This window comes from Acartia tonsa, chromosome 9, assembly GCF_053477335.1.
Source record: "Acartia tonsa isolate MP-2025a chromosome 9, ASM5347733v1, whole genome shotgun sequence".
Taxonomy (NCBI): domain Eukaryota; kingdom Metazoa; phylum Arthropoda; class Copepoda; order Calanoida; family Acartiidae; genus Acartia; species Acartia tonsa.
This window is the reverse complement of record NC_137268.1, coordinates 7,359,569-7,386,467: the sequence shown is the minus strand read 5'-3', so window position 1 is coordinate 7,386,467 and position 26,899 is coordinate 7,359,569. Positions and strand designations below refer to the sequence as shown.

The 26,899-nt window shown below is 31.1% G+C and overlaps 2 protein-coding genes across 8 annotated transcripts; both read left to right on the top strand.

Annotated features, from left to right (window-relative positions):
- The first annotated feature begins 715 nt into the window (after positions 1-715).
- Positions 716-7,819, top strand: LOC145327711 (uncharacterized). Of its 2 annotated transcripts, XM_080171265.1 has the most exons (9): positions 716-777; positions 1,546-1,632; positions 2,682-2,768; positions 3,189-3,251; positions 3,555-3,632; positions 4,297-4,344; positions 5,392-5,418; positions 6,846-6,904; positions 7,524-7,819. In XM_080171265.1, exons 1-9 carry the CDS (start codon positions 738-740, stop codon positions 7,542-7,544), a joined length of 510 nt encoding a protein of 169 aa, XP_080027391.1. In that variant the 5' UTR covers positions 716-737; the 3' UTR covers positions 7,545-7,819. The 2 variants fall into 2 exon arrangements, with proteins under 2 accessions (XP_080027391.1, XP_080027393.1); XM_080171267.1 differs by lacking the exon at positions 3,189-3,251.
- A 2,515-nt stretch (positions 7,820-10,334) lies between these two features.
- Positions 10,335-25,896, top strand: LOC145328110 (uncharacterized). Of its 6 annotated transcripts, none has more exons than XM_080171686.1 (20): positions 10,335-10,471; positions 13,623-13,680; positions 14,815-14,886; positions 15,022-15,089; positions 15,870-15,965; positions 16,654-16,710; positions 17,217-17,274; positions 17,697-17,799; positions 18,455-18,546; positions 19,032-19,077; positions 20,320-20,391; positions 20,547-20,595; positions 21,330-21,382; positions 21,460-21,504; positions 22,045-22,077; positions 22,415-22,460; positions 22,564-22,692; positions 23,925-24,017; positions 24,718-24,791; positions 25,713-25,896. In XM_080171686.1, the coding sequence occupies exons 1-20, from the start codon at positions 10,423-10,425 to the stop codon at positions 25,791-25,793; spliced, it is 1,374 nt and encodes a 457-aa protein (XP_080027812.1). In that variant the 5' UTR covers positions 10,335-10,422; the 3' UTR covers positions 25,794-25,896. The 6 variants fall into 6 exon arrangements, with proteins under 6 accessions (XP_080027812.1, XP_080027811.1, XP_080027810.1 ...); XM_080171685.1 differs by having other exon boundaries at positions 22,415-22,475; XM_080171684.1 differs by having other exon boundaries at positions 20,547-20,637.
- The last annotated feature ends 1,003 nt before the right edge of the window (positions 25,897-26,899 follow it).

The window sequence follows — 26,899 nt, the reverse complement described above, 5'->3', positions numbered from 1 at the left end:
TTGTAACCTTTTATAATATAAATAAGGATTTTGATCTGAAAAGTGTATTTTCTCCATAGGAAACGTCTAAAAACATCGGGTTTTTAAAACTAATAATTTTTGTAATAAGTTGTACTAAAACAGTAGCTTTTAGTCTTATTAGAATACAAATGATGAAAAACTGCAACAAATTAATGTTTAATGACATAAAACAGGAAAAAGTATTTGAATAAATTTTATGTCTCAACAGACAATAAAGAAAAAAATGTTTAATTAAAAAAAATAAATATAGGTAAAAAAGTGTCTTAATTTCTTCTCATATTCAACAACTTTCAGCAGACAAAAAGGAAAATACTTTCCTTTTTAAGTTGAATTATTCTTTCTTATTTGAGGAAGAAAAGATGAAAAGGAAAATGGGATTCCTATCAGTTTAATATGTTAGAATGATTTTTTAATTATGAATTATTTTTATTATCTTTTATAAAGAAACTACAATATCAATAAAAAGGAAAAAAAATATTGATTTCACTTACTGTACATGGTAGACTTATCTTAATTTTATCAAAAATATTCTTTTTGTCTATGTTATAATTTTTTATGTTTGTTTGTCCATCAGATTATTAGTATTTATATAAGTGTATTAACATAATAAATTGTCCTTGATAAGCATTAAAATAATTATAATAATAGATAGTACACACAAGAGATAAAGAAAATATTTAAGAATACTCTAGTTAGTTGTTATTTAGTCATTCAAGATGGTTTTCTTACTATTCCTGCTATTTACTTTTGTAACAGGTACAAGTCATAACCTTTAATAGATCAAGGGGGTGGGTGTGCTAAGGGGGGCTACACTCCCACTTATTTAGGTCATTTTTTCCTTGCCTTTGTCTTTTTGATATCTATAACTGAAAAAATTTTGGAAATCGGACCATAAACACCAAAGGTATGGATAAAAATGTGAAAAATACAAACTAGCCTAAAACCTGCTCAAAGGCAGTCTGACCGTCATAGTTGTTTTAATGAAATGACAGGAATTTTTATTTTGATATCTAAAACTGAAAAAATTTTGAAAATTGGACCATAAACACCAAAGATATGGAGAAAAATGTGAAAAATACAAAAATAGCCTAAAACCTGCTTAAAAACGGTTCGACCGTCATTGATGTTTTATAGTTAATTGGGCTCCTTAACAATGGGAATGTTGTCAAAAAATTTCAGCTTTTTATCTTTTATAGGAGCCGAGAAAATCACGTTTCCCCCAAACTAAGACAGACGGACATACGGACAGACGGATATTTCAAATTATAGAGTAGCTTCGCTACTAAAAATATCTGACTTGTTGAAATTAAGGGCTGCGAACCATGTGTTTTAGAGGATCTCTATTGGGGGTAAGAGTAGCATTTCCCTTTACTTAAATGTAAGTCCTTGCAGACAGATATAAAAATGAAGTACAGATACAATCAAGTTCTATAGAATCTAAACTCTTCTAACCTTATGATATAAATATATTTTTTTTCAATTCAGGTTCCGAGTACTGTGTGGAACCATCAGATGCTGATTCAGGTTCCGAGTACTGTGTGGAACCATCAGATGCTGATTGCCAAGATGTAGTGGACAATGGAGATTATACAATTGTCAACAGATGGCCATGTAAGAGTTATAAATTAATTATAAGAGTTATAAACTAATTGGCTTAGATTTATTTTAAAAATAAAAGGGAGCCAGATTTATTAATATTAGTTTTCTGTGTGTACAAAAATAATTTACAGACTTATAAGGACCAATATGACTTCTTTCAGATCAATTAAACAGTTTTTACATTTATTTTTGATTATGAAATAATACTCATTTTGACCTTTTGTGTTAAAGAGAATTAAAGCCGCTAGGATTTTATTCTTAATCGCCCTTCTGGTTGTCTCACCTGGAAAATGCAGTGTCTTAATGTATTGTACACCCTGTATATAACACATTATTTTATGCATTACTAGAGGCACGCCACTAGAGGCCTCTAGGAACACTCAAGGGATAATTGAACATTCACTTTTTGATTGTTAAAGAAAATAGAAAATAATTTTTAAGGGCAATTTCTCTTAGGAAGGTGGAGGTACCTAACCCCAAATGCTTATATAACTTTTAATGACCTAAACAAAGCTTTATTGTAAAGGAGAACCATATCGGCTCAGTAGTAGGATAGAGCTTAATACACTACAATACTTTATATACTTTTGTACCATGTCAAACTTAGTTAACATGCAAATTCGATAGATATAATTAAATTGGTTAATTACAATGGAAAACATATTATTTTACAATTGCCATTATATCAATTTCATGAAATTTAAATGGCTGACATTTTATCAGCATAACAATATTCTACTTACATTATGATAACTCACTTCCAGGGAGGGAGGGGATATGGATTATATATGTATAACACTGGTCCACAAAGTTTTATAACAATGATGTAATCTTATTCATTAGCTAATAAATTTTGGGTACTTTTATTGAATTTTGATTGGTTGGTTTTAAGCTAGTATCATACAGACTTTTCAAAAATTAATTTTATGTATAATCACAGGGGATCAATTTAACAATCCTTATCCTATCCCTCAAGATTCCTTAATAATTACACAAAAATTTGATAGGTTCTTAATCATTTATGATCTAAAATTTAATAATTTATAACTTGTATTTGAAAGGTGACTGTCGGAAAGTCTGGTGGTGTCATGAAGGAAAACTTCAGACTAGAATCTGTAAACCAGATGTAGATGATGGAACAGAATATTGTAACTATATTTTATCTATTTCCATATCTAAATATCTTGTTAAGATTGTGCTAAAATTTATGTATATTACATAGTAGAATGATGTCTGTTTGACCATCTGTTTATCTGTCTTAATAAAAGATCTTGGTACCTGCTCGACTGATAGGGTTCTACTCTTCTGGGTATAAACGTACTTATCATTTATTGGCTTAAAGAACGAATCTATGTAAAAGAGGAAAGCAACTAGTAATGTTTACTATAACTTTTCCTACTTTCCAATGGAATGAGTAAAGATGGGATGTCCAAATCTTTCACTCTAAGGGTATCCTAATTAGGACATCGCAGAGGAGGGGTAGTAAGTAAGGTATTTTCCTTGCTGGGGGGAACTTAAATCCTTAACTGGAAATACAATTAAAACATTGAATATGTTTTGATAATTAGATGCGAAGCTAATGGGAAAGTGTCACGATTTAGCTGTAGCTCCAGATAATATCTGCAACACAGGTAAAACTTTTGTAGAATCATGTATTGAAACAATTTTGCAAAAAAGATCATATTCAGTTTAGTTCAAACTTAAGTTCTGACAATTGTTGATGTTCGTTTGACTTAATGTCTGATTTTAGAACTTCGCTTAGGAGTGGACAAACGTCGGAGTGGACACTAACCTAACCTATTTTAGACCATCTAATAGGTTTTTTAAATGCCTAACCTCTGAGGGGGGCTTATTTGTTCATTCATATTTTAACCTAAACTAATCCTGGAACCGCAGTAAATAGATATAGTCAAATTGCATTGTTATATGTTTAGATGAAAATTGTGAATGGCCCACGAATGAAGACTGCACCATGTTTACAGATGGAGAGTCTGATGTCTTTCCCCTTCCATGTGAGTTCATTTAGTTTCATCAGTTCAGACTTTAACTTTCTGTTGTTTCCTTGAAAGGCAGCATCCTATAATATAAAGTAGTAGTATAAAGTTTGTATAGAATTTAAGATCTCAGGAATTGCTTTAAAGGAAAGCTTTATAAATGTCTTGGTATAGTTATATGTTGCATTTTTTCCCTGTGACCCATTTTTATAGCGGCTAAGGGAAAAGCAACCAGTATAAAACAAAGTAACACATTATCTTTTTTAGATGATATGCAACTCTATAATTTTTATCTCCCATATCTTCACATATTCATAATTTTGCTTGTTCTTTGAAGAAATATTTCGATGTGTAAATGTATATTTCCTATAAGATATGAGCAAAGCTAATATTCTATGTTTTTCTGTAGTACAGTCTTTGTTTAAAGAAAAGGATAGTATAAATGTTTGTTTATGATATATGCTTTTATGAGAAGCCTCATGTATTTATATTTTATTCATACCCATTGTAGAGCCATTTGAGGCTAGGGGCGAACCTGTCAGTCTATAGTACTCTACTGGTTCAGACAAAGATTATAAAAGAGAAAAAAAATGGTATTTTTTAAAAATAGGATAATGCAAAACAATGAGAAAAATTTTTTGTATTCCAGAACCATGAACGACAACATGCTATCCATATTTAGGTGATTGTCGTGGTTGGTGGTATTGTTATCTTGGTGAAGTCATAATATGTAAGTTATTATTTCTAAAAGGGACTATGCAGGAACAAGAGCAAGTGATTTTAAGCACCTTCCAGCAGTGATTCTAAATGTTTTTTTTTTGTGAATATACTAGTTTTATGTATAATATCGTTATATTAATTTTATTAAAATATGTTTCACCATGGCTTTGTATGAAAAAACTGTAAGGCATATTTTGACCAAAAATTAACAAATGTTTTGTTGATTTCAAACTGCTGTGATTCAAAAGTAAACTTTTTCAATGATTTTGATTTAGAAAAAGGAGGGTAACTTGTAATATTATAAACAGTTTGATTAGTGTACTTTCATAATTTACAGCATTTGATTATGTTTTGGTGTGTTATTTTATTTGAACTCAACAAAACATTTGATGATATTTTGTCAAAAAATGCCTCATTTTTAAAAGTTTTATTCATAGAAAATCATGGTGAAACTTAATTTAGTCAATATAATTATATCAAACATAACCCTAGTATATTCACCAAAAAAATATAGAGATTCACTGCTGGAAGGTGCTTAGAATCACTTGCTCTCGTTTGTGCATAATCCCCTTTAATCTTTTCCACTTTGTACAAATCTTATTACACCAATTCCCTGCTAGATTCAACAATCAAAGATATAAGTTTATGGAACAAAAATAGAGAAGTGCTATGTATGTTTCTGTGTGGGAATTTTTGTGTTCTGCAATTGTAGTCATATGTCTTAATATACCAGTCATAGTATGTGTATGTTTGTGGTTGTGCATGTAAGTTGTGCATCAATTTTTCGATCTGTCTATAATAGGAGTAAATTAAAGTTTGAAGCAGTTTGAAACAATATGAAATATATGTATCTTAATTATTTTTGGTAATACTTGACTAAAGATTCTTATTTGCAATTCTATGAATGTATAGACTAGTCATTCTTAGTTTTAGTCACATTATTCTTCTATTTTATAAAGATATTTTAATGTATAGCTTCAGTTGTGTCATTCAATTCAATTAAATTATTTAAAAGAATAAATTTGAATATTACATACTCGATTATAAATATTATTAGGGGAGGAAAGGTGTTATGAAGGAACAGGTAACATTTCATATCCTATTTAGATTATATTATACTTTCAATCTTAATAGTGAATGTAAACAATCATAAAAGCGTAGCTCACCAAATTAATTGAAATTAATTATGGTAAATATTCTATAATTTAGAATCATTGATTATACATCTATACATCATATCAATTTCTATTAGTATTGAAGTCGGACAGACATAGTCTATTTGTCTGTAGCAAAGAATCTTGCTAACAGTTGAAACGATATGGTCCTGGAATGGTTTTAGGCTATTTTTACAAAAATAAGCCTGTGTATGGTTTTAAGGTATTTATCTGCCTTTCCATAGCCATTTAAATATATAGCCCATAGATGCTAGGGGCGCAGTAGGTAGTTAGATAATATAAGTAAATCAAGACAGATGGAAGAAAATGAGGTATGGTCAAAATGTTCTTGCCAATAATTGCCTCTTATCCACATGTGCTTGCCTTTGCCCATAAATACATATATAAAACTTAAACTTTTAATGTTGGTTTTCCCTAAACTAAACTATCAACCACCTAAGCGTCAGAGCTGTCATGTGTAATACTTTTCGTATGTTCATTAAAAATAGTACATTTAACTTATGTTTGAAATTTGGGGTATAGTCCCATTTGTGGCAGTTCCTTAAGGTGCTTCTTCGTATTTTTAACAGTAGCTTTTCTCCCATTTCTAGCTCCTGCGGGGGGCTCTAACCGGATCTTGGACAAAGTAGCTTCGGACAAAGTAGCTTCGGACAAAGTAGCTTCAGGACAAAGTAGCTTCCGGACAAAGTAGCTTCAGGACATTTACTTAAGAAAAGTAGCTTCTAATAGTAATAAAGGTTATGGCCGCAGCGCTCGGCCCCCTGGCCTGCCTAGCCGCGGGCGCTCGGCCCCCTTGCCTATAACCTAACCTAACCTATGTAAGAATGTTTAATGTACATTAACTTCTAATTTTATTGAAAGCAAACAAAACTTTAACAATTTTAACAAAAAGTGGATCGTGGATTTTACTAAAAATGGTTCGGCGATTTTTTTATAATTTTTAATTCGTTTTAACATTTTTTAAAATTTTTACAATTTCTGTCCTTCTTTCTGTCTGTCTGTCTGTCATTTTGTCTGTCTTTTTGTCTGTCTTTATGTCTGTCTTTATGCCTTTCCTTATGTCTCTCTTTCTCTGTAGACATTTTCCTATTTTTCTAAGGAAGCTAATTTTCTTAGGTAAATGTCCTGAAGCTACTTTGTCCGGAAGCTACTTTGTCCTGAAGCTACTTTGTCCGAAGCTACTTTGTCCGAAGCTACTTTGTCCAAGATCCCTCTAACCCTGCAGGGAATAAAATAACCTATTGAAAGCCATTTTAGAATACGACGAATCGCTCCCTAAGAGGCGTTGCCACGAAAGGGACTATACCCAAAATTTGTAGCAATAATTTTTGTATAGCCTTTGTACCAAACACTGATTGGACTTGTATGAGTGATGTGGATTCTTCTTATTGCAAGGTAAATAGAACAAAAAGTATAGAAATGAATATCCAAACTGAAAAAGAAGATTCTTATAGGTAAAATTGTGAAAAGAAACAAGAACAGGTCAAAAACAGAAACCCTATTTATTCTAAAATCTTAGCTGACCAATTTACATAAACACAGACAATCATTATAATAAAGTAACAGGATGTTTGTATGTCTGTCTGTACTGAAGGATCTTGCTAACTGCTGAACCAATATAGTTCTCCTTGACAGGGTAGCTTTTCATAGGTCCGGGGAAGGTTAATTACAATTTAGGGGGAGGATACCACCACCCTCACTAGAGAAATCGGCCACAAATACAAAGAAATAAATTGAAATATATCTTCAGGACGGTGCCAGTGTTGTAGAAACATCAATAAAAAACAGCTAATCTTAACAAAGACAAATTATATGTAAAAAGATATTTTAAAAAAAATTTAAAGTGCCTTTAGAGGCCTTGAGGGTCATAGCCTCCAGTTTCCCTGAAAGTTTCTAGCTAGCACAGAACCTCCATCCCCCATTATTTTTAACTAATTTACAATTACATATCATATATTTAATAAGACTTGGATAATTGGTAGGGTAGGTATTAAATCCATAGTTATTATTCTAGAAACCCTTGAAACCCTGGTAACAACTGTTTGTCCAACATCAACCACTACTGCAACTTCCATAATATCAACTACTTCTCCACCAACAACCACCACTGTTATTTGTCCTTTGATTATGTTAATGATAAATTATAGATTTTGTTTTTAAATTATGATCATTTCATTTTTATTTTGTGACTGAAAAGGAATTTGTGATTGAATAATGCCACAATTAATTTATCTAAATTTTGTGAATTAATTGTTTTTCGTAATATAATACCTAATCTTTTTTACTTAATATAATATTCTGCATTCTCAAGTTTTTTTTATAATTTTATATATATTTTAAACTGTTTTTAACCTATTTTTGAATGGGGGGTCAAAAATATAATAGAACACCTGTAAAATTAGACTGCAGAGCCTAAATTTTAATTAAACCCCAGATTAACTTTTTTGGGGGAATTTAAAAATTAATATTTACTGTTGCTTGGGACATTTTTGTTGAGGGACGGAGGCGGTTGATGCATAAATAACAAATGATGCACCTAAAAAAGTTCTAAAACTATGAAGAAAAAGTCTATGGCCCTTAAACTACTCCTGCCTCCCCAAAAGGGGCACAAAATATAAAAATTTTGACCTGGTCCGAAAACACTATGTCCTAACATACTTAGATACTTAGTAGAGTAATTTGAAAAAAAATCACACTTACAGGGTGTCCCAAAGTGAAATTTGACAACCTTATAGTACTGGTTTATTTGGGCCCTTAACACCACATATGCCCAAAGAAGAAAAACAGGATTTAATAAAAAAAAATTGGGTATTATGCAAGATATCCAAAATATACTGTTTTTTTGTCACCCTGTAAACCTAGAGTTCTGGCCAAAATAGATTCTATAAAATATAGAATAATTATCTGTATATTATTACTTGGATGTAGCATCAGATTTTCATGTATTTTAATAAAATTATACCTGCAGCTGGCTAATATAGCAATCCCCCCCATCCACCTTTTTACCCCATCACCTCCCCTCTACTGGATGAACGAACTGTCCAATAAATGAGTTCCATATTAGTAGCCTAAATTGTCGACAAATTTTCCCCTGACAATATATAAGCGTATACTAACTCCATAAGAATGATCTAGTTCTTAAGGGATGGGACAATTAACAAAGATAATTAATGTAGCTTTCAATTATGATAGACAAAATAAACCCTTATGTAAATAATAATCAAGATTTAACACTTAACAATAAAAATTCAAGTTTGTTTGTTTTTGAGGATGTAAAAAATTACCTATTTATAAAAACTAAGGGCTTTACACCATGGTGTCAAGCATAGACGTCCAAGGGGGAGGGGGTAAAGGGGTGATTACCCCCCCCCCCCAAGTGAATTTGGATTTTTAAATTTTACCCCCCCCCCCAAATAAAAAAGCTTCCCTCTATGATATAAAGATTACCCCCCCCCAAAAAAAAAATTTTATTTTCAAATTTTTACCCCCCCCCCCCCAAATGAAAAAGCTTGGACGCCCCTGGTGTCAAGAAATATAACTTTTTTGGAAGATGTATAAAATATCCACATGTTACATATTAACAACACATATATGCATGTATATATATCTCCATAGAACCCACTTAAATTGTTTGTCCTATTTATTCTATAAGCTTATAAAATGTACATTTCTAAATTTATAACTTGTAATAACTTTGATTTAATTTTATTCTTTTAAATTTAATATACTCATAAAATTATAATTATGTGACGAAGCCCAATCCGTACCACTTTTGACGTCATATTCTCCATCTCTTTTTTTAAGGGGTTTTCTTTCCCACTTCTCCTCTCATCTCCCTCATTTTATGACGTCACAAGAATCATAAGTGGTGCAAAAGTGGTACAGATTGGGCTTCGTCTAATTAAGTCAGTCGACGAAGTTGGTACAATTGAGTATTATGTTTATTCAAATTTTCTTTTCTTTCTTTCTTTTTCTGAGATTCACCATTATTGGGCATTCAATTCTAGTTTAATCATATGATCTTGTGACAAGTATATTTACCCTATTTGTGGGGGAACAGCTTTCAAATGGGTATTTTTCCTTCTTCCATTTTCTGCAGTATATCCCCTCTATATTCTTTCTTTTTTGATCCAAAATTAAAATTGATATTAATTAATTGGAGGACGGTTAATAATAACCTTGGGCTAGACCTGCATACTAGTTTCCAAGGCAATAATATCCCAACTATTTCAGACAACCAACCTTTTGATGGCACAACTATTGTCTAAAAGTCCAAATCTGAGTTTTACCTGATTTTGGACAAGGCATTTCCCTTATCTTTACTATTAATGTCGCGCCCCCAGCGGGGTTTTGGTAAGGCTTGGTTAGTTTAGGTTAGGTTAGGTGGAGCCGATTTACAGGTATTTTTATATAAAAAAAAGGACCTACATATAAAGTTTGCCAAATAAAAGGGGTAAGGAAGCGAAATCTCTGCAAAAATTTTTAGCCCTCTAATCACTTTTAAGTAGCCTAAATAGGAGTTAGAAAAGAAGGGCATTTTCGCCCCCCCCCCCCCCCCTCCTTGATCAATAAAGAACTCGCTGAGGGCCCTATACCTTAGGGTTGACAGAAAATAGAGCAATATTGTTTCTTTTTTAATGCCTAAATTCGCTAAAGACACTCCCAACCCACTCCCATATGCGTTGCTGAAAAAGCTCTCACTAAAAGGGTTAAAAGCAGACAGATAAAAAAGAAACCCATGTGTAGACGAAAGACTATGTATTCACAAGTATTGGAAATTCCAAATATGACTTTAGAAACAAGTTTTTAGTCATTAAGTTTCATTTTGACAAGTAAATACTTAATATATGTTTATTCAACAACTTAGTTCAAAATAAGTCTTAAAATTTTCTATGTCTATTTAAAGATTAAAAATGAAGAAAAAACTTATTATTTTTTTGGGTTTACTAGCTGCTATGAAGGGTAAGTTTTTAAAAGCGAAGCTTTTCTATAATCAGGGTTGCTTTTTCGTTAATTTAGAATTGTCCTATCAATTTCAAACTTTTCATGGTGATTCCTGTAGTAATTAGGTACGATTTAGAAAGCGTAGCAACTCTATAATTGTTACCAGAATGTCCGTACGTCCATTTAAACATTTTGATTTTTTTTACTTTTTGAACAGTAAATTTTTATGTGATCTAAATAACCGGTTGATCTGATTTTTGGTATATTGATTTCTGGGTCAACAAAGTTTAATGTTATCAGCGAAGCAACTTTAAAATCAAGTCCTAAAAATGTAAGTATGTCCATAAACATTAAATATTATCCTGTATCAAGCAGTTTTTCAACAAATTCATTTACATTGGCTTCGACTCTTATACATACATTTATATTCTGATTATTCAGTTCTGACACTATACAAATGTTAATGTCCGTTTGTTTTACCGTTTCAGTGCTTCGCTTTTATGGATGTTGTCATCCTTTTTAAGGATTTGAACCATTCATGCAGATTTCCATCTACATTTTCTTTAATTCCCCCTTTCAAAAACAATTATTTTTTATCTTTTATTCTAAAAACTAAAATTTAAGGTGGTGCTTAATTAATTCCTCCCTTCTTAATCATCTTAATCATACTGAGCTAAGCTGGAACTTTAAATCATTTGGTGGTGAGCCAGATCGAGGTGAGCCATAGGTGAGGCGGAGTGAGTCACAGCTTCAGATAAAATAATATATACCTTTAAAAGATTTATGGATCGGTCTTATCTTTAAATACTTTTTTTGGCTCACCCCCAAAAAACAAAATCTCCAAATAATAAATAAAAGGAAAAATTATCATGTATCCTTTATGAATTTAATTAATTTTAAAAGAACTCTTAAATGTTTGTGTGTGAATATGTATTTATAATTTGTTTGTGTAAGTGTGTGCATGTTACCAGACGTTTAAATCATTACAACTATAAAAATATACTGGATTGGTGATTCGTAGGCGATCCACTTGGTGAGCCGGATCACCAATGCCATTTTGATTTTAAGATCAATATGAGGTAAGCCACTTTCAAAATTGGATCGCTTGCCTAGCTCTGGCAGATCGGTGATTTAAAGATCCAGCTCTGAAAAAAGATATGTATAGCATCGTATAACAAAATATTTTCGACGAATATTAAAAAAAAACATAAAATCAATTCTTTCAATTTTATACTTTTTTATTCAAATTTCCAGAAAATTATCTATAAAACAATATGATAAAAAGCTATCACACCCTCACCGTGTTCCAGAAAAGCCAAGAAATGACAAAAAATAATAGAGAGTGTATATTTTAGAATTTTGATGAAATTTTATTTAAATAGCAATAAGTATCAATATATCTTTCAATATAATGGCGAAATTTTAAATATCTCCATCCTGGCTGGCACAGGATGCCAGCAAACCTGGCAGGGTCATACAGGTAAAGAGCAAAAATATTTTGTTTGCCTTAAACTAAGCATTTTAAGTTACCAAATACTAAAATTTCCTATACCAGTACATACCAATATCAAATTTAAGTGTTTCAGGGTCCAGGTATGATCCTGTAGGTCCTGATCCCTCAGAAATATTTAAACAGGTCTTGAGACCGCAATTTTTGACCTATAGACTTCAAATTTTAAACATAAGCTTTTCTAACAAGTATGTATGAACTACTGAAATCATATGAAAATCTCCCGCCGTTTTCCCGCCGACTGCCGCCGCAGAAATTAATTTATATTTTACGATTTCTAATCCAAAGTTGACATACAGATGAGCCTATTTCTTATTAATTTTCTGTGTGTATATGTAGGGAGGGAGGGGACAATGGGCTGTTTATTATAATAGTCCCCAAATTCACCAAATAGCGTTTTCTTATTTGTAGGCATAACAATTTGCTGAACTTTTATTGAATTTTGATTGGTTAGTTTATTAGTTGAGTGTTCAAACGTTTCAATCACTAATTGTAATTTATAGAAGAGGCAATTTTGTGTATTAGCATTGGGAATGTACATTAATTTCTCGGCCATTGTCTAATCCCTATAAATCTCTGATATGTAATACTTTTATTTTATTTTCAATATACTTAAAAGGAAGCATTTTCTATCCTAAACAATACAAATTCTACTTGTCTTTTTTTAATAAGTGTGAAAGCACCTTTGGAATAAGGTTGCTTAATGAAAGGGTGAAGGGAGTAAATAATGCTAACGAATTAAATAAGAATATATATTTGAATTAGGAAACGACATAAATTTTTTTAAACTTCTAGCTTTAATGGGTTCAGATGTGGATATAAGTGGGGCATTCCCCCCCCAATAAAAAGGTAAAATGTTTCAGATAAGAGCCTAGACATTTAGGGATAATCTTTATTTAAAACTTTTCTTTACTTCTAGTTTAAATGAATATGTGTTTTAAATAAGTAGAAAATAAATTACTTTTATATCTAAAAATTTTTTTGATAGACCCAGTATTTTTAGGGCTTAAAAAAACAAACTTCGCATACTTTCGCATACACAGGGTAAAGTTCTCTGATATTATACATACATCTAATATCACCATGTGAGAGGATTTGCTTGCGCTCTTTTGCGCTTACGAGATCTGGAACCAAACGTAAAATTTTCATTAGAAGAAAATTGTCTATTTTACAGAAATCGGGTATGCTAAGAAAACCATCTACAATTACATCAAAAATGGAGATTTGACTTCTTTTAAAGGCTAAACGTATAAATTATTACATACTGATTCCAAAAATATATAATACTTAAAAATAGCTTTAAAAATAAAGGGTCCACACTTATTTGAAATGTAGTTTAGTTGACCTTAAAAATAGTTGTTAACAATGATGAAAAGGAACTTAATTCCATACCTCTGGTATAATTACACATGAAATTCTTATTTTTCATAGTAAAGAGCTAATTCTTTCGGCTTTATTTCCAAAAACTTGTGTATATTACTAAACAATTGTTTAAAAGTGTATTTTCCAAAATGTAAAAAACGATTATTTGTCACTCGCTGGAACATAGTGACCCTTTTGGATAAATTCTAAATATCAAATTAAAAATTTCATTGTCAAAACTTTTTTTATCCACCTATTACTCTTCCTATTGATGTTTTAATCCTTGTTTTATTTCAGATTTTCCTACAGCTAGCGGAGAGGATTTTGATTATGAAGATGGTCTCAACTGGGTCCGGTAATTAAATAAAACTCATTTTTTTATGCACAAAATTTTAAATTCTTATTATTAATCACACCTTTTTAAAAGTGAAGCTTTTTTATTATTAGGGTCGGTAGGTACGTCCGTAACGGATAGCTTTTTTCGTTAATTTAGGCATGTTAGAATTTTCCTACCGATTTTAAACTTTGAAAGGTGATTCCTGTAGTAATTAGGTACGATTTAGAAAGCGTAGCAACTCTATAATCGTTACCAGAATGTCCGTACGTTCATTTTAGAAATGCTGATTTTTAAAACTTTTTTAACAACATCTTTTTTATGTGATATAATCATCCGATTTTTGGAGTTCTGATTACTTTTACAATAAGGTACAATATTATAAGCGAAGCAGCTCTGTAATCAAGTCCTAAAAATGTCGGTGTGTCCTTAAACATAATTCTGTATTTAAGAAGTTTTGCAACAAATTTACATTTTTATATTTTGTAAATTCAGTCCTGACACTCTACAATATTTATGTTCGTCTCTCATACCGTTTTAGAGCTTTGCCTTTATGGATGTTGTCATCCTTGTTAGCATTAATATGATGATTAATAATTATACAAATAAAATTCTTTCAAACATGTTTTGAAAAATCATTCCCATATAAACAACCCCTTAAATAGTGGATGTAAATATTCATTTATTTCCCGGAGGTAATCATTTATTTCCCGGAGGTAGTCATTTTTAGAAGATTTTTAATTTTTTTTTGAAGATTTTTGAATTTTTATTAACTATTAAAAGAAACTTGATATCAGGGATATAAATGATCATAGCCGGGAAATAAATGAAAATTAAAAATCAAAATTAAACCACATTTTAGCATAAAAAAATGAGTTTTTTGTTTAAATGAGAATGATATTCCTATCCAGTTTTTTGTTTAGGAATGAATATTTCTTACCCTTGTGAATAAATGATGACCTATCGGTCCATCATTTATTCCCTCGGGTAAGAAATATTCATTCCTAAACAAAAAACTGGACAGGAATACCCCATTTATTTTAATAATTAACAAATAATTTAAATGTTTTATTGAAGACTATTTCACAATAACTTTTCTAAATTTATTAACATATTTTTATTAAGCACAATACATAGTCTGCTTTGTTAATTAAGAGATGAAACAAAATATTGGCCTGATGGAATTATTAAGTATAAATTTCTTGACACACCCACAACTGGAAGGGCGTAAGTTTATTTATTTTGAAACTTATAAAATTTATATTAATACAGGGATATGGGATGGGACAATGGTTTGAATTTTAAATAATTTAGAGGTCTCAAACTCATTTTCAACTCTTTTCTCTCTATTTATATTTTAAGGTACAATGCAACAGAAAAAGCAATTATTCGTCAAATGATGGAAGAAATTCAAAGTCAACTTTCATCAGGTTAGCAATTTGACAATAAAGATGTAGTATTGCATCGGTACCAATATTATAGATTTTTAGAAGCGAAGCTTTTCTATAATTAGGGTCGGTTCGTCTGTATGTCCGTCCGAGATAGTTAGCTTTTATTCGTTAATTTAGGCATATTAGAATTGTCCTATCGATTTCAAACTTTGCATGGTGATTCCTGTAGTAGTTAGGTACGGTTTAGAAAGTGTAGCAACTCTATAATCGTTACCAGAATGCCCGTACGTCATTCTGTCATATCGTTTCAGAGCTTCGATTTTATGGATGTTGTCATCCCTATTTTTGAGAAATTTAATAATATAAGACAAGTGTAAACAACAAAGACTCTTCACCAAAATAGTAAAAAAAAAATTTCCTAGACACATAGGAAGCTTTAATGTCAAGGAGAATCATATCAGTTAGCGGTTAGTTAGATCTAAACATACACATAGACAAATAGAAAAAATGAACGCCCCTAAAGAGGCGATGTCACAAAAGGGACTATACCTAAACATTTTGTTACTTTTATATAATGATAAAACTTAAAAGGATTTTGCTACTGTTTTATACATAAAAATACGTCAAGATAATTACAATACTGACAAGAAATTTCTGGCAGATATCTTAAACAGGAGCCGAGAAAATCACAATTATCTATATTTGAAAAGGATAAAAGCATATGTAAAGCTGCTTAAAGCAGTTTGCAAGCCATGAATGTTACTTAAAAGTAATCCGTAATGATAAGAATGTTCGCTACTAAAAACATTTATATTTTAGGCTGCATTACATTTACAGAAGTTGGACTAGATGAAGATTGTAATGAAGATTGTGTCAAATTTGACAAAATTGGACTAGAGTGTAAGGCTACAATAGGTTAATATTGTTTTATCATGTACTTCCAAAAATTAATAATGACAACTACAGACAGTTTTAGACGTGTATGCTGTTTGAATTGTGGTTCTACCCCAAAACTCAAATCATATGTGTCGTATTATCTGGCAATGTGTAATTACTTAGTTGTCCATAGAACTTAAATTATTGCAACTCCACCTTGAGTTATGGTATTTACCCCCCTCAAAACAATTTTGGGGGGGGGTAAATTTTTTTTTGGGGGGTAAACAAAATTTACCCCTGCCAACAGATTTCAGGGGGGGTAATTACCCCCCCAAAAAATTTAACCCCCGGGGTAAAAATTTTGTGAGGGGTAAAAAAAATTTTTACCCCGGGGGTAAAATTTGTTTGGGGTAAAAAAAAAAATTCGGCGAGCTTCGCGCGCCATTTTACCCCCCCAAAAAACAAATTACCCACCCCTTAAAAGATGTTTAACCCCCCCCCAAAAAAAAGCTTGGACGTCCCTGGAGTCAACCTTCCCTTTCAATATTATTTTTTAAAATAATAATTTTTTTCTAAGAATGATTTATATTTTATTTACCCTCCCTTAAAATAAATCTTCCTGGACCTATAAAACTACACAGGCAGACAGAAAGAAAGACAGGCAGACATTCTGTTACTTTTTCATAAAGTTATCATAGCCGTGTTAATTTCACATATATATTCACAGGTATGAAATTTGATTCCCGTGTAACTCTGTCAATGTATGAATGTTTTGACCAACAAGGTAACAATCCTATTATATAAAGTAGTAAGGGTTTTTTGTCTGTCCCGAAGGATCTCGCTAACCGCTGAACCGATATTGTTCTCCTTTACAGTGAAGCTTCCTTATAAGTCCTGGGAAGGTTTTAAACTATTTTTCGAGAGGGTGTCTTAACCCCCCTCTCCCCCAAAAAATAATTTTTAAAACTCTTTGGAAACTCAAATTTAAAATAGGATGAGGTCGACTTTTCCTTCTCCTACCAGTACAGTGCCCCTAGAGGCTTCTAGGGGCGTAGCCGCTAGTTCATTAATAAAAATGTCTTCTACACGTTTAACTAAAAATTTTAGACTGAATATAAATTTTGGACATAAACAAAGGAGATAAATTTTTTTTCAAAATGGCATAAGTTTCCATTAAAACTAATCTCGTTTAACCAAACTAATATCTGGAATATAAAAAAAATGGTTTACTTTTTTGATATTTATCTCATTGCATTGTTATGAAATATTTTCTTTATGGTATGTTTCTAGGGGCTGTAGTGCTTCATGAACTTCTACATGTTCTGGGAGCATCTCATGAACAAAACAGGTTAAAAAAGAATCGACTAAGATCTATTCAATTATTTATATTCTACCATGTCCAATACCTGTCCTGGGATTGTTTTTAATTTTAATAAGAACTCAATAAACTCTATGCATATTTATTTTCAAATTTAAATTATTTCATTGATTGTATTGCATAAACTTTTAATAATTTATTTTCTTAGTAGCAGGCCTAGCTATTCTAACAATCAATTCTACAAAAATCACGAAACCTTTGGAAGTTAGGTGGGGGTGTATCTTGTTTTTTTTTATGTAACTGAAGAGGGGTGGATAAGAAGGGAAGGAAAAGGGGAAGGGGGTTGTGGGGAAATTTTCCGTTAGAATTGTTTGTTAGAATCACATTCCCTTTTCCCTGCTTAGTAGTAGTAAATTTATTCATTAGAATAAAAAATTATATAAAATATTTAGACCAGATAGAGATAAGTATGTAGAAATACTGACAGATCTGGTGGAGGATAGTGCTAAACAAAGTATGAGTATAAAAGAGTTAAGATATGGACAGACCTTTCAGGAATAAGATTTTTAATTTATACTTTAACTAGCGGCTGTGCCCCTAGCATCTAGGGGCATTGTATTCAAAAGGTGGGGAAAGCCTAAATAAATAGCCTAACCATTTCGGGACCTAAGTAAGGTCCCCTAAAATGGAAACCTCAATCGGTTCAGTAGTTAATGAGATCTTAAGCTTCAGACAAAAAAACTTTACTACTATATATAATAGGATTGTGTATTATTAATAATTTTTGTGGATACATTTTCTGACATTTTCAAAATTTGTTAAAAGACATTTGGGAACATTCAAAAAGCAAAGCTCAAGAAATCAGACAGGCAAACAAACATAAATAAAAATGGAAAGGACGCAAAAGTATTCTTTATATGAATCAATTGGTTTTTCCAATCTCATTTTCTGTGTGTAGTAAAAGGTTGAGGGCTATAACTAAGTGACTTTTTTATGACACATAACTGAGAGTTATTTTTTGTCGGAAATTCTTTATCAAACAGGGGAAATGCACAAAACCCTTTCGCCCTCTAGCTTGAAAGGAGATAATAGGGAAAGGGACGTTCAACACCCCTCACCCCCCCCCCCCACCCATTATTGTGCGAAAAAAGGCCTGGATTTTAAGGGTTAAATGAAAAATATAAATTAAAAATCATTTTATTGAGATTAGACTATTTATGACTATTATTCGGTTCTTCATTATCCCCAAACTCTTGCTTGTAAAGGAAATGAGGTTTGTATCAGAGTTAAAAATCCATACAGGTATAAAAAATTCACATATATTATTAGTTGAATATAGCTAACATATCTTTCATCAAAATTACCCCTTTTTCGCAAAAAAATTTAATTGAACCAAAAAAAAGTTACTTGATATTTCATATAAAGACACCAAAATTACTTTAAATGCCAGGATTTAAGTTTTAATACTTTACCCACAAAAGTATTGGACAACAAACAAATTACAGATATGTTTAAATTAGTTGTATGGGATGAAGCTGTTTAAAAGCAGTTCGACTTTTTTACTTAAATTTACTCCATTGTGATAGGATGGTTGACAAGAAATTCAGCCTCCTATCTTGAATAGGAGTTGAGAAATTCGAATTTCCCCCAAAATGTATCAGACAGATAGACAGAAGGTTTTTTGAAATATAAAGTAATGTAGCTCAAAAAAAGTTTCCTTTGCTGGCATTTACAAATGTATGATTGCTGTCATCCTTGTTAATGTATGGTATATGTTTAATTTACAGAGATGAATTTGAAAAAGATGGCCTCTATCTATTGAAACATTACCCAGTAAGTATAAAGTACAACACAAAATATGGATTAAAAATAGTAACATCTTTACAAGGAATATATATTTAAAGGAAGCGCAGCTAGCCTATAGTTAGGGCTGGTCACTACATCCAGGGATAAGGGATGGGAAACGTAGGAAAATATTATTTCAGGCCTATTTCAAGCCTAGGCCTATTTCTAGCCTAATAAACCAGTTTTGGGATAGCGCAGTGGTTCGTATAAAATGCTAATGAAAAAGCTGTGTGTGTGTGTGTAGATAAAGTATAGAATCAAATTCAGGTAGCTAGTTTAAAGTAAAAAACATAACTTTTTATAAACCTATATATTAATGGCTTTTGTTAAAATGAAGTTTTTTCTCTCCCAAAATTTTTTATCTTTTACTTTGGTAATTTGAACTGTCAGAAAGCTATCGTTGGGTTTCCCTCAGACAGATTTTAGTTTGTATTATTTGCATTTTTATTAATGAGTAAAAATTTTATTTGAAAATTTCATTGCTAATTAAAATTCAAAATAAATAAATAAATAAATAAGCACTTGGGTAACATTCTATCAAGTTCTTTGGATACTATAAAGTAATGATATATCTGTACTGTGTTGTATTGTACAAAAATTAGGGTTAAGGTGTTGATACAATTCCGTACTAAATTTTTAAAATTCAAAATACAACATCTAATTTATAAACTACCAAATGAAAATTCGTAGCTACCTTCTTTCCAAAAAAATAATCCCGTTATTTTTGTTTTTTCTATATGGCCCTTTTTTAATGTTTAACTCTAAGCAGATTTAATAATTAAACTAATGTGATCTAACACCATTTATATTTATTTTTTCGTAGCAGACGAAATCATTATTTTTTCTAGAATTGTCTGCTTCTAAAATTTCCGCCATCTGTGATTGGTTGATACAAAACAAGCCCAAATCACAGAACACTATTAGTTTAGAGCGGTAGCCAATATGAGCCGTCCGCCAGTAATGTCATTAAATTAGGCAAATGGTAAAAGTTGCATGATCCCTTTCAAAACCAGGCCGAGACCTAATTTATGGCCAGGTTTCCTATCCCTTATCCCTGACTACATCTAAGAGTAGACACTTTTGCACTAGGGCTAACTCTAGCTCCATTTAAAAGCATTATGCCTCTAGATATAGAATACTTTTAAAAATGTGGTACTGCGAACCATAAATCTATGGGTTATGAATTCCCCATAACGCTTTCTTTTATATTTTCATTATAGCCCCTTTTAGAATGAACTTTCATCAATTGACATAATTGAAATATCAACAGCTTATGGTTGTCCTATTCATCCAGACGTTTTGGTAAATTTTTTTTCTTTTATCATTTAAAAGTTTTGATGCAAAGTATTTTAAATTTTGTAATTTTAAAGTTATTTGGTATTAAATTATGTTGTGCAATAATATCAATTTTACTTTTCTGTTAAAAACATTTACTAATATGTTGGTGTTTTTTGTAGGAAACTTACATTGATTATTTTATGAAAATCTTGACTGCTGAAGAAAAAAGTGAGTTTTCTTTAGGATTTCCAACATTACACCCAATATATGGTATCGTGGCAACGCTTTGTTAGGGGTGTTTCGTCGTATTTTTACAGTAGCTTTTATAGGTTATTTTAGGTTAGGTTAGGTTATTGCCCGTAGGGTTAGGCAATTGGCCCCACAGGGTTAGAGCCCCGTGCAGTGGCTAGAAATAGGAAAAAATATAAGTGAAAATACGAAGTAACACCCCTTAAAAGGCGTTGCTACCCTATTTTTCTTCAAATAAAGAGTTAAAAATACTAAATTACATATATTTAGGAATTAAAAGGAAACAAAATCCTGATATAAAAGTAACAGGATGTCTGTCTGTTCAGAAGAATCTTGTTAATCGCTGAACTGATATGTTTCTCCTTTACCTTTACAGTACAGGTTCACATGGAGGAGGTTTATAAAGGGTGAGCAAAAAATGCATAGATTTTTAAAATTCAAATTGCGCGGCTTGTGTTAATAGTAGAACAAGGTTATGCATGCTGTCAGAACCGCTGTAGCTCTAGTTTTGGAATATAAGAATGATTCATGTGCTACGCATAGTTTAGGAGCTACATGTTAAAATGTCCTACCTGACTTAAAACTTGACTTGCCAGTAAATCATTAAAGATTAAAGTATTTGATAAAAATGCATATCTTTTTAAAATTTTAATTGCGCGGCTTGTGTCAACTCCTCACATTAGTTTGTTTTGATTATTTAATACATAATTTAGATGACAACAGATTGGCAAATAATTATCAAATTCAAATTTTACAAATTATTAAGGTTTGTTAAAATAACAAGTATTTTCTAAATATTTTATCAAACTATTTACAATTGGAATGATATGATTTAATATTTAGACACTGATGACTAGTGTAAAGTTGATAAAATCAAATATATTTGAGGTATAAAGAAGCAAAATTATCTTACACTCAATCTTAATTATTACAGATATTAATGCAATCCTTATAATAAAGTAACAGGATGTCTTTCTGTCTAATGTCTGTACTGAAGGATCTTGCTAACCGCTGAACCAATATGGTTCTCCTTAATAAGGTAGCTTCTCATAGGTCCTCGAAAGGTTTATAACTATTTTAGGAGAGGGTAACACCATCCTCCTAAGAGAAATCGCCCCTAGAAAAAAAAAGTTTTTGATACTTCTTTACTTTTTCTTTAAAAATCTAAAATAAAAAATAGGTTATTGAATTCAAATATCCTGTCCTCAAATGCCTCTAGAGGCCTCAAGGGGGCGTAGTCTCTAGTTTTAAATTATGTAACTCTACTAACTGAAAAATAATTTTTTATAATTAAATACATGTAATAAAATAGGTAACAATTTAAGATTACAAGATTAAACATCAGAAATTAAGGCAATTGAAATAATGTAACTATATAAACTGACAGATATTTTGTGTGCATTGACTTTCTTTTATAACTATAAATAGGATTTGAAGTCTGAGAATAAACTAATGAAACAGGTAACAATTCAAATGATTTATAAAATGAAACAAATTGTTAAATAATAAATTAAAACAGTTTACAGTTCTTAGCTACAAGTAATAATTATTTCACTTATTTTAACTAGAATATCTAACAATTAATAGAAGACCAAACTTTCAAATTAAAGCAATAGACAGTTTGATTCATTTTGCTGTATAATATTATATAATATATAATTATATAATATTAATATAATAATATTTTCATAGGATTTCATTGGAACAAGGAGGGATCTTTTGTAAAAGTTAAAAATTAACAGATTTTGTTTTAGAAACTTATTTACAAATATAAGGCATTAAATGTTTATTATTTTAGAATTTACTTTGTTTAACAAAGGGCTGGAATTATGATTCTTCAACAGGTGTGATAACTCTAGGTTTAGGATTTTTTATATTCTGAATAAAATGAAAGCTCAGGTTAGTTGTGGAAAGTTTTTATTTATTTAGGCTAATCAATTTTTCTAGGTATTTGTTGGAAAGTTTATTATGTTAACAGGACTGGAATTTCATGGATGGATGCAAGAGATAAATGTCTAGTTGAAAATGCTGATCTCATATCAATTCATTCAGAAATGGAACATCAACTTCTTGAAAGTAAGTTTAATGGGTGTGCAAAAAAAATGCATATTTATTTCAAATTGAAATTGCGTGGCTTGTGCTAATATTAAAAAAATGCCACAAATGTCATAAGAACTGCCACAAGCTTTGAAAATGAAATAAAGTAATTCATTGTTTAATTTAAGTTAAAGTCAATTACATACATAAAAGTTTTTTTATCATTTACTTGCAAGTTGCATTTTTTAACCTTCCTCACACTATTAACATAACTAAAAAAGTACTATAACGACACAAAGATAGCAATTTAGATTTTAAAAAAGATGCATTTTTTCACACCCTTTTTCATAAATAACAAAAAAAAATTGAAAAATCCTAACAAGGATGTTTACTTATTAGGTAAGGTTAATTTTGAAATTAAAATGTGGTGCAACATCTACTTTTTAAACATTATATAAGAAACCAAGAAACGAAGAAAAAATATTTTTGCATATGGGGGGAAAATTCTTTGTCATTAAAAATATAACTTATGCAACTTCCCAACTTTGTATTGAAAAGCAGAAAAAGAATGAAAAACACGTTTTTAAAAAGTATTGATCCAAGTTATCCAAAATTAACTATAAAGTTTATTTTTTTCAAGATCTGAATGTTTTCTCTTACTTGGATCAATAGTTTAGATAACAATTTTTTGATTCTTATTCTACACTTCAACAGTTAGGGAGTTGAATCCATTTTTATAGAAGCAGAAATATAATCTATGATTATGGTTTGGACCCTCTAAAACTGTAATCTACCTTTCCACTTTCCCCTCTCTTGGTGAAGATATCTTTAACGCCGATACGATTTTTGAAATGTAAGATTTTACTTTCCCCTCTCTTGGTGAAGATATCTTCAACACCGATACGATTTTTGAAATGTAAGATTCCACTTTCCCCTCTCTTGGTGAAGATATCTTCAACGCCGATACGATTTTTGAAATTTAAGATTCCACTTTTGCCTCTCTTGGTGAAGATATCTTTAACAAGAGAGACAAAAGTGGAATCTTATATTTCAAAAATCGTATCGGCGTTGAAGATATCTTCACCAAGAGAGGGGAAAGTGGAAGGGTAGATTACAGTTTTAGAGGGTCCAAACCATAATCATAGATTATATTTCTGCTTCTACAAAAATGGATTCAACTCCCTAACTGTTCAAGATGAAATTGGGAAAGTCTTGAAAGAAAAAAAAACAGGTTAAACACCCATGTAACAATATCTATTATGCTTTATTAGGTATAATCAAACATAATCATGTTACCAGAGGGTGGATAGGCTTAAATGATAGAAGTGAAAATAATTCCTTCAAATGGTCTGATCAATCTGAAGGTATGCAATTCACCATACTCTGGGGACATTCAATGTGCCCACTCCTATCTTGGAAACTATATGAAATATCGAGACATAATGATAAGCAAAGTTATTCATTAATAAAATTCAGATTGAACTTAGTTTAACCAACATTGCACCATTATTTAATTTTAAAGATCTGAAAAGTAAAAAGGGTACATACTTTGATAATCCTTCTTTGATATTTTGCACTTAACCAGCTTAAGAGTAGTTTTTTGATATTACTTACTGTTGCTGTATAAATACTTTTGTTTGGTACTGCAAACAACTGAAAGTAGTTGGGCAAAAATCCTAGTTGTTTATGTAGTCCTAAAGTAATGGGAACATATGGTAGATATACAAAGGGTGTTAAAAAAACAATCGCTTTATTTTTTCTATATAATCCAACCAAGTACTAGAAATCTTCTAGAAAGACCCCATAATCTTTCAGAGTATTAAATGGGACATTGCAAGAACCTTTCTATAGACACCTTAACCAGGTTTCTTAAAAAAAGAAAAACCTGTCAAACATCAAGAACTAGACAGAGCCATTTTGTTCCAATGTTTGATGGGTATGTCTTTTTATGCTGATTAAATAAAGGTCTTTACATGCCCCATTGAAACATAAAATCGGAGAGGTAGTGCAGGATATTGTTTTAGTTGGCAAATGAGACACCACCTGATTTTTTTCCTATTATAGTGACAGTTACTTACTGGAAAAAAGGAGAACCTAGTGGTTATACTGGGGACTCAAAAAAAGAAGATTGTGTTGAGGTATTTAAATCTTTTCAGGAAATGATAATCATTTCTAACTTAAAGATCAGGCTTCCCTCAACATTTGGTGGGGGGGGGGGGGGGGGAGGGATTCGTTAAACGCCTCCTTTTATTACGGGTTTTTTTTATCTCATTTTCCATGTGTAAAAGATAGATGGCCATAATTAACTGACTTTTTAAATGACACATAAGTGAGGGTTTAAATTTTTGTTAATATTTTATTTGACCTAAACAAAATATTTTAAGTAAAATATCCTACAGTAGCAGAAACGTGCAAGTGTGGGTTGGGTAAATGGTTAATTACCCCCTCCCCCCCTCCAATAAATTTTAATTTTTTACCCCCCCCCCCCCCCCGCAAATAAAGCTTGGACATCCTTGCCTCTATGTTATAAAGATTACCCCCCACCAAATCAGAAAGCTTATACGTCCTTGTATAGTAGTACATCCTCATGTGAAATATCCTGCAGGTCCTGATTAAAATTATTACAAATTTGTCAGCTGCGATAATAGTACAACTTAATATGAAATGTAGGTATTTAAGTCAATTTCAGGTTCCAGGTATGATCCTGCAGGTCTCCCACAATCTTTAAATGGCTCCTGTTATTGTAATTTTTGACTTAAATCTATCTTACATGTCTAGTCTACATATCATGTTAAACTTTGATGAAAATCGGGTGGGGTCTGCTGCGGCAGGCACCTGCCATGGACAGCCACCCAAATTTATTTTATGGATATTGTAATATAAAATTCATGTTATGAAATTTTTTTATACATAGCAGCAGTAGAAAACATTTTTAACATCTTGATTTTTAACTTGGTGTTAAGCCAAGATTCAAACCTACACTTCCAAAAGATGAACGGATGAGCTATGTGTTAGGCAACGGTCGCGGTTTTGATAATAATGTAATTCAATATATATAGGTGACTAGAGAGAACGAGTGGAATGATTCTGAATGTGAATGTAAAGATATTGGACACTACATATGTGCCTTAAAACTTTAAAACAATTGTTACTTTTACAAGATTTATTTTATATCTAAGAAGTTTTTAGTCAGTTAGTCAGAAATTGTAATAAATTTCATTGCCAAGTAAATAAATCCAAAAATTTAAAGTCTATTTACTATAATAAAAATGTTGTAAAATTGAATATAGGTTGCAACAACTTATCATTCAAGACCGAAAGCGTTCATAACTACTATAATTTTGATTCATATATATACTACACATGAACAGCTGCAGTCATAATGCTCACAAATAAAGAGATATAAGTAAAGATAAGGGTCAAGTAGGGGACAAAAACCAAAAGATAGGGTATAAAAATGCATGTGGAATATTAGTCAAGAAAGATAAATAAAGAGTTGAAACAATACAAAGCAAATATAATTATCCAAAAATCAAGTCAAAAACAACAGATACATATATTTAGCAGACACATCATTACGTCAGCGGATATTTACCTAATTCTAATACCTATGTCATGTATACATATAAAAAATTAAGTTTAAAACTTTCGTCGAAAATTGCAATCATATTCAAAATTGTTGGAGACCTGGAGGATCAGTAAAAATATAAAGATCTAGTGCTATAATACCATAGGAATGACCCTGCCTATAGAAAAAAATAGAACTCTGGATTTTCTGGAAACAATTATTGAGTTTAATCTTTCCGTTAAAGGAATCATCAGCAATTATATCAAGTGTCGCTTTCTTTAAAAATGGGAGACTTGCCTTTTACATCAACTTTTTGCTCAAAAACAAGGATGACAACATCCATAAAGGCGAAGCTCTGAAACGGAATGACAGACAAAATTTTAAAAGTGCAAATCCACTTTATGTTTTGCAATATTCGTCTGTATGATTTGTTAAGCTCCAATCTTATATGATTATCAATCATCCTTGTTCAGAGTTTTTCTACATTAATAGTTATATATTATTAATTTCTTGCACAAGATTTTCATTTACTCTAATAAAGTGATTCTCCAAGCTGGCTAACATAACTATAACCCCCAGCCCCTTCTCTCGTAATGGATGAACTAACTGACCAATAAATAAGGTGGTCCTTATTAGCAAGTTAAATTGACGACAAATTTTCTCCAGTATCCGGACATT